General features: G+C 52.2%; 1 protein-coding gene across 3 annotated transcripts in view; it reads right to left on the bottom strand.

Moving 5' to 3' along the window:
• Positions 1-11,622, bottom strand: part of ACOX2 (acyl-CoA oxidase 2) — a 32,201-nt gene extending 20,579 nt beyond the window's left edge. The window contains exons 1-10 of one of the 3 annotated variants that reach the window (XM_024244074.2): positions 11,426-11,622; positions 9,253-9,503; positions 8,666-8,828; positions 8,299-8,450; positions 7,750-7,857; positions 5,993-6,112; positions 5,551-5,666; positions 4,766-4,938; positions 3,098-3,260; positions 775-965 (exon numbers count right to left, since the gene is read on the bottom strand). In XM_024244074.2, the coding sequence (XP_024099842.2) occupies positions 775-965; positions 3,098-3,260; positions 4,766-4,938; positions 5,551-5,666; positions 5,993-6,112; positions 7,750-7,857; positions 8,299-8,450; positions 8,666-8,828; positions 9,253-9,412 (1,346 nt within the window). In that variant the 5' untranslated portion in view covers positions 9,413-9,503; positions 11,426-11,622. 3 annotated transcript variants of the gene reach the window in all.
• Positions 11,623-12,013: the final 391 nt, after the last annotated feature.

Raw genomic sequence — 12,013 nt, 5'->3', positions numbered from 1 at the left:
CATCCTGGGCAGAAAGAAGTGTGTGGCCGGCAGAAGTGAGCAGAGGTGGCTGAGTGCGGTGGCTTGCGCCTGTAATCCCAGCACTTTGGGAGGCTAAGGCAGGTGGATCACCTGAGGTCAGGAGTTGGACAGCAGCCTGGCCAACATGGTGAAACCCCATCTCTACTAAAAATACAAAAATTAGACGGGCATAGTGGTGTGTAATCCCAGCTACTGCGGAGGCTGAGGCAGGAGAATTGCTTGAACCCGGGGGGCAGAGGTTGCAGTGAGCCGAGATTGCACCACTGCACTCCAGCCTGGGTGACAGAGTGAGACTCCATCTCAAAAAAAAAAAAAAAAAGAAGAAGTGAGCAGAGGCAGGAGGTGGTGAGAGCAAGATGGACGGGGAGGCAGGGGTCAGGTCACATGGACCTTGCAGGCCACAGCATAGAATATGTCATTTTCCTACGAGCACTGGGAAGCCGTAGAAGAATTTCAAACCAGAGAAAGATGTGATCTTCCCTAGGCTCTGTAAAGATCCCTCCGGCTGCCTGTGGAGAAGCAGGACAGGATAGAAGCAAGAGACCAGGGAGGGGTCTGAGGCTGTGGTGGAGGTGAGAGAGGATGGTGGCCTAGAAGTGGATAGATTAGTCATACTGGGGAATTGGACAGCTCCCAAATAGCACTTCCCAAAGCCTGCTCCCTTTATGGGCATCAGATGGAACCCTCCACCCAACAGAAGCTTGGTGGGTCCCCAAGGGCTTGGGCAAAGGCCTGGGTCAGCCTGGACCTTACCTGGCCACCTGCAGGTAGAGCACTGTGTTCTCACCCTCGTAGGTGCAGGAGGCCGACAATTTGGTGACCAGTGATGGAAGGCCACTCAGCTTTGAGTAGCCATGTCCGCCGCAGGCCCTGCGGCACATCTCAGCTCCCTGGGTGCAGAATTCTGACATCATGGCCTTCATGCCCGTGCTCAGTGCGTGGAGCTGTGAGAACACGGAGGTGGGTTGGGCGGTGTTAGGGGGCCTCCACCATAGGGACCAACCCTGTGCACCACTTACTGAACATCTACTGCATGCCCAGCTCAGCTCTGAGGTAAGAGGTGTTTCCTCTTCTCACAACTTTATGAATGAGAAGGCGGCTACTCAGCTTATGTGACTCACCCAGAGGCACACAATTAGGCAGTGTAGCTGTAGGGGCATAAGAGTGAAGGAAAACCTGGCCTGGCCAGTGTCTCCAGTATTGGCAAGAGGGTGCTGCCTGGATTGGGCCCACAAACCTCCAGGAGTTATGGATTTTGCTGGTATGGGTTTTAGAAAGCTAGCTTTTGAGGATGGGTGTCCACTGTAAGCCCACTTACTGGGTTGTAGGAGGGTGACAGGGTCTGAATGTGTCCACCTAAAATTCTTATGTGGAAATCCTAACCCTCAAGGGTTAGGGCTAGGATTAGGAGGTATTGATGATTAGGACTAGGATTAGGAGGAATTATATGGTAGTAGGAGGTGGGGCCTTCAGGAGGTGATTAGGTCATGAGGGTGGAGCCTTCACGAATGGGGTCAGTGCCCTCATGAAAGAGGCTGCTTCTGGCTGGGGGCGGTGGCTCACACCTGCAATCCCAGCACTTTGGGAGGCCAAGGCAGGTGGATCACGGGGTCCAGAGATCGAGGCCATCCTGGCCAACATAGTGAAACCCCGTCTCTACTAAAAATACAAAAATTAGCCGGGCGTGGTGGTGTGCACTTGTAGTCCCAGCTACACAGGAGGCTGAGGCAGGAGAATCTCTTGAACCTGGGAGGCGGAGGTTGCAGTGAGCCGAGATCGTACCACTGCACTCCAGCCTGGGTGACAGAGTGAGACTGTCTCAGGAAAAAAAAAAAAAAAAAAAAAAAGGAAAGAGGCCGCTTCTACTATATGAGGACACAGCAAAAAGACAGCCATCCAGGAAGCAGGCCCTCACCTGACACCAAATGCACTAGTGCCTTGACCTGGGACTTCCCAGCCTCCAGAATTGTGAGAAATAAATTTGTTTGTTTTTCTTTTTTGAGACAGGGTCTCACTCTGCTGCTCAGGCTGGACTGGAGTGCAGTGGCACAATCACAGCTCACTGCATCCTTGAACTCCTGGGCTCAAGGAATCCTCCCACCTCAGCCTCCAAAGTAGTAGTTGGGACTACAGGTGTGCTACCACACCTGACTAATTTTTCAATTTTTTTTTGTGGAGATGGGGGTCTCACCATCTTGCTTAGGCTGGTCTTGAACTCCTGGGCTCAAGCAATCCTCCTGCCCTGGCCTCCCAAAGTGCTGAGATTACAGGTGTAAGTCACCATGCCAGGCCAATTTCTGTTGTTTATAAACCACTGCTTTATGGTATTTTGTTACAGCAGCTCCAACAGAGACAGAGGCTGCTGGGCAGCAGGCCTGGTTTGAGATTTTGGTTCTTGAAGCCCCTGCCTATCTTTGGAGCTTTCAAGTCCTTGGGAGGAAAGTTATGTCCCTTTATCTCTCTGTGCCTCAATTGCAGTTGGAAGGGTTAATGAGCAGTGCTTATAAAGCATGGTAGCCTGGACACACTGAATTTTACTATATATGTAAGTCCACAATGCTTTACCTGAGACCTGTGAGCCAGATGCATTTAGGAATCAGAGTAACTTTTGGATTGTAGAGAGGCCAAGTGGCATTTAAAGTGCATTTTATATAATAGCCCCAGTGGGGTTTGGGGCAGCTTTAGTGATTAAACACATTAATAATTTTACTGCAAAATGTATTCACACTCAGAGGGATAAATCAGGTCAGTTCAGGTCAAACTATGCCACCAAATAAGTTCCAAACAACTGTTTTTCAGAGCTTTTCAGGTTTCAAATACACATCAGGGGTTGCGGACCTGTGTTCTTTACGCTAGGTGTGATTGTTTTCTCTTAGCATGTTTGTAGCTCTCTGGGGGCTGGTTGTGGGTAAATTTATATACCAGGGTGCTGTTCACCCAGACGCCCTGGGATGCTGAAAGCTGGGAGAAGTGGGGGTGGGGAGTGCCCATGGGGATGGGGCTGTGGCTGCTCCCCAGTGAGTGGAACAATCTTAGCTGCCCTCCCAGCGCCTGCCCCTCCGCAGACAGCAGGTACCTCAGGCAGGAAGCTGAAGTCTCGGTTCAGAATGGCAGTGTAGGAGTGCTGGAAGAACTCCAAGAGGCTGACTGCCAGGAAATGGAAAGCATAACTGATGGCCAGCTGAGGAAAGAGTTTCTGCTGTTGCGTCTGGTAGTCCAGGACCTTTGCCTCTGGGTCACTGAAGGGAAAAGAACCAGAAGATTTAGATCACTACATGCTGTGTCCACCTTCCCCTATCCCCGACACCATAAAAACCTTAAAAACAGACAGTTCCTTAGAACTCATTGCAAAACTTGAACTGACACGAGGCCATTGATAATCCTTTAAAAATGCCATCTAACATGAACATCCACACATTTCACTGCAGGAATACTGACACATTTGTTGGTGGGTACTGCCCCTTGTTAAGGGAGGTTTATAGAATTCCAGCATATACACAGTATTATCCTAAAACCTGAAAAGTTCTGAGATTCCAACACATCTGGTCCCAAGATTTCGGGTGAAGAGTTGTGGCCCTGCACCTGTGATGATTTGAACCTGTGACCTTCCACTGCCGGTGTGCACTTGCCGCGTGCTGAGGAATATGTCAAGCCTAAACAATAACTCTTAGGATGTAAACTCGGGTCTGATGGAACCCCAAGGAAGGGACTGTGTCTGCCTTATCTGCTGCTATGTCCTCAGTGCCCAAGACTATGTCCAGCACTTAGGAGCTCGAAGTAACTGGATTGAAAGAGGATGTGATTACAAGATGCCTCCTTTCCAGACAGCGGCTGCTTACCTGGTGCATCTTTCTTATAACCACCCTGGGGACACCTCTGCAGCCCAGATAAATGGGCCTCAGGCAGGACAGCAGCAGAAGCCCCTTCTTCCCAGTGGCCCTGTCCTCCAGAGAACTCTTGCAGCCTGGATTCTGAAGCCCAGGCCAGGCGAGGGTGCTGTGAGCTTGCCAGAGGAAAGGACTCTGGGCCGAGGGCTTAATGGGCCTTACTGCATTTCACCCTCCACACCACACTGAAAGGCCGCTTCTGCCACGCCCATTTTGTAGCTGAGGAAGCTGAGGGATGAAGTGAAATGGCCGAGCTGAGTGTTCACAGAGGGTTCAGTCAGCTCTTGCTATTCTGTGCTGTGGGGTGGAGGGAGTGGTAGCAACACAACCAATTACAACAAAAGGGATCCAGACTAGACATACCAGTCGGATGCTGACAGTGCAGCTGGACAGAACGAGCTCAGCCACACATAGTCGATATGACATTGGATTTTGCTAGGCTCAGCCTGACAGAATCAACTCAGCCAGCCATAGTCTGATGCAGCTGGCAACCGGCTGACCCAGACCCGTCCAACCCGTCACAGCCGCACAGAACACAGCTGGACTCGGACAGACACAAAGTCAGACAGACCTGGTGCTACAGGGCCAAAGACACTATCACGTAGAGCCCGATGGGGGCCAGGCACTGAGGATGCAGGTTAGGCCGTCTGGTCAGCCCTGTTAGTGGGAGCCAGAGAGACCCCTCTGACATGCCCAGATGGGGCCAGGCTGGGTAGATTTTGTGTGTGTGTGTATGTGGTGGGGGGCATTGCCTGCTCCCAGCGCTCTGGCTCTGGCAGAAGGGTGGTGTCAGGCGGAGGCACTGTGGGACCAAGAGGCAGCAAATCTGCGGTAGTCAGTCACTGGGCACCCCTTGCCTGGGCCGGAGCCGGGATTGGCGGCGGATGACCGAGTAGCGCGTGGCGATGACACAGGCCTTCTGCAGGATAGGGAGGACCTCCCCTGACAGCAGCTCCACCCGCACCACCACCATGGGAAGGTAGTTGCTCTGTGCTGTCCCGAGTTTGACGTAGGTGCCATCTGGCAAGACCTGTGTGGAACAAGGACGGGCACAAGGTCTGGGCCAAGGCTCCCCAGGATGCCCCCGCTTCCCCAGAGCTGTGGGGCTCCACACATGGAGCGCACCTCGCCCCTCAACCGGCGCATCTGGAGTTGGAATGTTAAAATACCAGGCCATTTCCCCAAGTGCCCTGCTTCACAGTGCCTTTCCTGGGACACCCTGGACCTCCCTACGACCCATAACTAAAGAGGCGATGCCTGGCAGAATTGGGACCTTCAGAACTCCTGCTGGCATTTTGGCTGGTATCTGTTGGGCAATTGGTTGTGTCAGGCCTCACTGTGGGTAAATATTATGCAGATCACCTCAGCCCTATCCTCTCCTGGGGCTTCCACCCCACCCCATGATTGCGCCATCAGCCTATGTGACGAGCATTTCTGCATGAGAAGTCTGAGGCTCTGTGCCCAAGATCATACTGCTCCTAAGCAGGAGTTTCACCCTAGTCTGTGGGATATCAGAGCCTCTCTTGGGGGAGGAGGTTATGTGGCCCAAACTAAGCTCTATGGAGGACCCAGGCCCAGCCTGCACACAGTGCAGGTCCCCTCTCCAGGAAGTACAAGTCCCCGGCCTCCCTAGACCTGTAACCTGTGCAAAGCGACTCAGCATGTTCTCCCTGGGGACCCGCACATGGTTCAGCTGCAGGAAGCCATTGTCTGTTTGATCAAAGTCCATCTTGGGTCCGATGTCCCCAACAATGATTCCTTGAAGGAGATGGAGATGAGAACACCTATCAGTTGAGAGAGTGCTTGCTATGTGTCAGGTATCACACACACATTCCAGGTCACAGCAGCCTGTGACACTGGGATTATTGTACCTGTTTTGCAGGTGAACAAGCTGAGGTCAGAAAGATGCTAAATCTTGCTCAAGTTTACCCAGCCAGTTAGCACCAAGTCTGTCCAACTGGACCCCTCCCTGCCCAAGGGAGACATGTCTTTGCTACTCCTGTGACCCTCTGGGGCCCCAGGTCAGGGAGGCCACCTGGGCTGTCCTCCTGGCAGGGTTCCTTGAGGGAGCATTGTGGGCTTACCTGGCAGTGGGGTGTGGTCCTGAAGACTCCGGATTGGCACAATAAAAGCGTGCATGCCCCGCCGGGCTCCCGAGCAGATCAGCTGGGCCTGGACCAGGGCGTGGGTGGCTGACCGTCCCACTGAGGGCAGAGAGAGTAGAGGCCCGTCACAGGAAGAACTGTGCATTGCTTTTCCCAACCCACCCTCCTGGGGCTGGGGTTTTGGATGGGTACCTCTGGGGCCCGAAAAGTCACTGATCAAAGAGAGAGGGGATTACCCCCAAAGAACCAAGCAAACCTAGCAGCGACTTGGCAAAGGCACTGTGAAATGATCCATCTTTTTTTTTTTGCCCCCCCCACCCCCCAACTATTAATGAATTACTCTGTCATCAACCTTATAATAATGAATACAGATAATTATCGTTTATCAAAATCCAGGTGGCGCTAGACCCTGTGATAGATGCTTTCCAGTTCTTGCAGGGGAGAGAGGATGATGAGTCCCATTTTCCAGATAAGGAAACAGGCTCAGAGAGTAGAGTGACACACTGAAGGTCACTGGCCTGGAGGGGCAGAGCTAGGATTCATCTGTACCCTGGTCTGTCTGATCTTAAAGGCTGGTTTCTTTTGTCTTCATTTTTGACAGTGGTCATTTATTTTCTCTCTCTCTTTCTGTCATCACTCTCTCCTCTCTCTCTCTCTTTTTTCTTTTTCTTTCTTCTTTCTTTCATTTTTTTTTTTTTTGAGACAGAGTCTCGCTCTTTCGCCAGGCTGGAGTGCAATGGCGTGAGCTTGGCTCACTGCAACCTCTGCCTCCCAAGTTCAAGCAATTCTCCTGTCTCAGCCCCCCAAGTAGGTGGGACTACAGACGCCCGCCACCATACACGACTAATTTTTGTATTTTTAGTAGAGATGAGGTTTCACCATATTGGTCAGGCTGGTCTCAAACTCCTGACCTCAGGTGATCCACTCACCTCGGCCTCCCGAAGTGCTGGGATTATAGGCATAAGCCACCGCGCCCAGCTCATGTCTCTCCCTTGTCTCTGGTCTCTGCCTCTGTCTCCCTCTCTCTGTGTGTCTCTCATCTCTGTCACTCTCCTGCTTTAGTTGGACTCAGCGTATTTGTTTTAATTTTTTCCACACAAGGTGTGGGTCCCCAAGTGCCACAGATGTGTCCTTGGAGGTGAAATTCTCAAGTTTGAGGAAGGGGCAATCCCTCCTTGGGGCTTGGTAAATCACCAAGCCTCAGGGACGCTTGATGTGGCCGCCACCTGGTGGCCATGGCGGGAGGTACAGCGTTGGTGGCCTGATGGGGGCTGGTGGTGGGCGTTAGCCTTCCTGGGTGTCTGCAGCAGGGGCAGGAAGGCGTGTTCTTTCCACTGTGTCATCACAGGGCCTGTGCTCTGGCTGGTGGCAAGCTCTGCCACTAACTCGGGAGACGAGAGGAACCGGGGTTTTGAGGAGTGCCTGGGACTAGACCAAGTATATATGTTTGTGCGTGTGTGTGAGTGAGGCCTTGTCTCTCATGGGACGATTGTCTCCTCTACTTCAAAGTTCCTTTGGGGACTTTCCAGCCACTCACTAATGAAATGTTTAATATCCCACCTATTTTACAGAGTAAGAACCTGAGGCTCAGGTTGGTGAACTGACTTGCCAAAGGTCAGCAGCCTAGAACAGAAAATCAATCTGAGGTCTGTTGGACCTCAAAGCCAGTGCTACTCTGCCCTCCAACATTCTTCTACTTGGGGAGAGATAAGGAAGGGGGGTGGATGGATACTCACAGTCTCCAGGCCACCATTTGGTGGCAGTCAGCGTGGGGCTGTGTATCACAAACTCCTGGGTGGCTGCGTCATAGGTGGCTTCAGTCTCCAGGCCTTGAAGATATGTCCCTTAGGATCAAGGAGGGGTGTTAGACATTGGCCTGAGGTGGGGTTCTTACCTGAGAAGCTGCTTCTAGGTGGGTCTGAACTCTTAGGCATCAGCGCAGTACGGAGTGGGGCTCAGCTCCCAGCTGTACTTGCAGGCAGTTCTCCCCTTTCATCTGTGGGCTGTGTGGGGGACACACAGTCCCCTATAGCCAGTCCGTGACAAGGGGTGGCTGCTGATGTTTCCAGAAGGAATGACTTGCCCCACTGGGAGCTCACACAATACGTGCAAATTAGAAGGCGGCACCCCTCCCTCAAGACCCTTGACTGCCATCTGCTGGAATGTTTTCGTATTAAACATATGTCCCTCGGAGCATATGAACCTATGACGACCTAGATGTAAATGGGTCCCCTGGAGTTTTGCAGTGCACAACCTAAACACCACATGCAGCAGTCCTAGCTCACCATGTCCCAACTCTGTCTGTGCATATGTTGCGATGATCTGGATGTTTTTGCAGAGTGGGTCCCATTTGGCAATCTGCTCCTCTGAGCCCAGGCTCCTGAGGGCTCTCAGGAAGACTCTGTGTATATTTAAGGCCACGTCTCCAGAAAGGGCTCTGTTGGGGAAAGATGCTGTAGTTGAGTAGCCTATTGGAGACAGGGGCCCAGGTACCCCCTGCCTGAGCAGAGTACAGGAGATAAAGGGCACCTAGCATCCTGGTTTCCCAACAAGTCTTCCCTTTGTTGGGGGAAATGGCTCATGGGGCTGGGGGGGTTTCCAGGTGATCCCGGGTAGATCCCTCTCTAGTGGGGCTGCCCCAGGAGTGAGCACCTGTAAGCGTAGCCTAATTCACGACCATCTTCTAACCAACCCAGGTGCCGTGCTATCAACCGGATGTGGAATGCCCTCCGCATGGCAGCCTTATAACGCTCATTCTGGGTCATGAAATAATTGTCCTTACAGCTAAACTCCGGGTAACTGTGGATGATGCTCTCTGCAGAAGACAGAGAACAGAGGGCTTAGGGACCTGGGTGAGGTTTCTGGCACCTTCAAATCTTCTCACCCACTTGCTTCATGGATCTGGAAAGGAAGTCAGACATTATTGTTATTTTACAGATGACAAAACTGAGGACCAAGGTGGGAAAGTGAATTGCCCAAGGTTACAAAGCTATGCAGTGGCAGAATTTTAGGACCAGAATCCAGGTCTTCTGCTGCCTAGGACTCTTCTATCCCCTAGGTGGGCTTAGGCAGTATTGACATGTGAAGATTGTTTTTACAGTTCAAAGGAATGAATCTCTAACAGTGGAATTTCAAGGGCAAAGTTTGTTATTTGGAAGAAGAACTGCTAATGAAGGACTCTTCTTACAAGAGAAGCATGGGGCATAAAACAGATGTCCCATTCCCCAGCTTCCCCTTACCAACTTTCCTGCGGAGTGCAGTGTTCTGGGCACCTCCATCAAGGATGTTGGTGAGCCGTTCCACGTCAAAGGACTGCATATACCTCTCGCTCTCTATGTCGGGGTGCATTTGCCTGCTCCAGGTATCCCCCAATGACACTCGGTGCACTGGGCTGCCCATCCTATCCTGGATCTTTCTGGTGACTGTGGAGAGACACTTCCGACCTGGCTGCTCCGAGGGTCTGCTCTCGGCATTGGTCAGTGCAAAGAACCTGTGTGCAAGAGGAACTGCCTAGGTCTGGGTGTCAGCCAGGGCTGGTTGGTAGAAGAAAGACATCCCTAAGTACCTGAATGCCACTCCACCTCCACACTCCCCCTGTGGACACTGGCTGTGGACCAGGCACTGTGTGCATGGTAGGCATGGTATGCAGCCATTGCTTGGTGCATGTTTGTTCAATACTTGTTAGCCAAGATTGGACAGGGCCTGACCCCAAAGATTGGGCTCTATCCACTGCAGTTTGAGTTACATGAATTGCCTGGGGAAATCTTCACAAAAAAGTCACTGAAGGTTACACCTGAAGAAAATAATCCTGGAGAGGTTGAGCGGCCCCTAGCCACACAGCTGGAGATGGCCAGGAGTTGGATGGGGTCTGACCACAAAGCACATGAGTTGTCCATACTATGGCTCCACTGTGGAGGATTACTGGGGGCACCTTGGTCTCATTCAGCTGCTCATAAGTTCTAGGATCATTCAGTTCCATTTCTATGAGCCCTGAAGCTGTATTGTGGAACTGAAGGGAAGAAGCCTGCTTCCTGCCTGTGAAGTGTTCCCCTGGAGCCCCTGAGTGTCTTTCATACCCAGGTTGGGCCCTGTCTCCTTCACGGCAAATGCTTGGCCTCTGAGAAGCCCCTATTCCTCCACAGCAAGGCAACCATGAGGTGCAGTCCATCCTATTTCACAAGTCTCTTGAGTCTATCTGCTCCTTGCTATCTCTTTGGCTAGCATCCAGGCCACTGTCATCTCTTACTTGGCCTCAGTGTTCCTCTTATTTGTTCTCCCAGCTGCCAGGTGAACTCTTGAACTGCAAATCACGTTGTTTTCCTCTCCTGCTTGGAATCTGCTCCTTGGGGCCCACTGTTTGTGGAATGGAGTCCTTGCTGTGTCTACCCACCTCCCACTCCACTCGCCTCTCTCCTATGTCAACTTACTGCCCTCATCCCTGGCCTCCACTCACTGTCTTCCTACCCTTTGCCCCTGCTGTTCTCTCTGAGCAAAGCTCAGCTCCCTGGTCCCCTGGGTGCTCTAGGGTTAGGGACAAGTTCTTATTTGCTTACATGTTCCTCCCACAAGGCCTGGGAGGCCAGCTCTGCGTTTCCTAGCTTGCAGCAGGTATGTTGTAAATCTCTCCTGCAAGCTGCCGTGCTTTTGATCCCCTTCCGTCCTGACCTCAACCTGGCAGATGCACTGCTGTTATTACCATTTTATGGAGAGGATGTGGGCCTTGGAAAGGGAGGAGACTTTATAAGGGTCATGCAGCCACATGTAGCAAGCGATTCATATGAGGCTTTCAAACCAATACCCTTAGCAGGGCTGTGGGGGTGCTGGCAAGGGGCCCCATCCCCTGCCCCCTGGAGTCCTGCAAGTGCACCTAGTGCGGCTCCTCTCGTCCTGCCTTACCTCTTTTCCTTGCTCCGCTGCCACTGCCTCCTTGCTGTTCTGAATGCTCCAGGCCTCCCTGCCACTGCCAGCTTTTGCTGAGGCATCTCCGTCTGCCCAGAACACCCTTTCTTCAAATGTCACTAGGGCTCTTTGCATTGAACCTTATTTAACCTTAAAGAGGCCACCCTCTTTAAAACCCCAAGCCCCCTCCCCCGGCATTTCCTGTCCTCCTCACTCTGCTCTCCTTTTTCTCTTTTCACTTATCCCCTTCTGACATTTGAGATCATTTACTCATTTCATATGTTTTTGTTTACTTCCATCTCCCTGTTACTAACACAGAAACTGCAAGAGAGCCGGGATCTTTGTCACTGTCGTGCTGTGACCCTAACACTTAGTGCAGGGCCTGATTTGCAGGAGGTGCCCAGTGAAGAAAGCCTTGCTCAGGGTCTCTCGGAGCTGCAGACACGGTCATCACGGGGGCGGCCCTCTCCTCTGGGGTCTCCCAGTCCCTCCCCGCCCAAAAACCTGGCTCACCTGGCTCCCCTCTGTCCTGTGTCTGCACTGTAGGCCGGGCTGGCCTCTCCCCGGCTGTAGGCCGTAGCCTCTGGCAGGCTTGTGGTCCTGCCCTTCTCTCCTCCCACAGAAGGGCTGGAACACAGAAGCTGAGAGCCCTGCTTGACCAGCTCTCAAGCCCTTGTCCGGGTTTGTGGAGCTCCTCTCCTTCCTCCTTCTCTTCCTGCATGGGTGTGACCTTTGTGCCTGTCGCTGGGGCGGCCCTGGGAGGACTGCTGGGAAGTTGGAGCCCTTACATCTCAAAGCCAGGGATTCCTTTGACACTACTTGTACCAAAAAGCTGTGTACCCCAGCAGTGCTTCCAAAGTGATATCCTGGTCTTCGCTGATCTTTCACTGTGTGCCCTTCAGGGACTCAAGCTGTTAATATCACATGAGCTTAATAGGCTCCATCAGATGGTCCTCATGTGAAAGGATTGCTCTGTAAGGTGTATGTTTTTCCTCTTTCCCCATGTTTCTGCTCTAAAATATGGCTTGTCTTATGCTTAGCATTCCCTGACATTCCCTGGAAAAATATTTGTGGAGCATCCATCTGTAGTGTGTGGGATCC

The sequence above is a fragment of the Pongo abelii genome, chromosome 2, assembly GCF_028885655.2.
Source record: "Pongo abelii isolate AG06213 chromosome 2, NHGRI_mPonAbe1-v2.0_pri, whole genome shotgun sequence".
NCBI lineage: Eukaryota > Metazoa > Chordata > Mammalia > Primates > Hominidae > Pongo > Pongo abelii.
The sequence above is the reverse complement of the archived record's forward strand: the minus strand, read 5'-3'. Positions and strand labels throughout refer to the sequence as shown.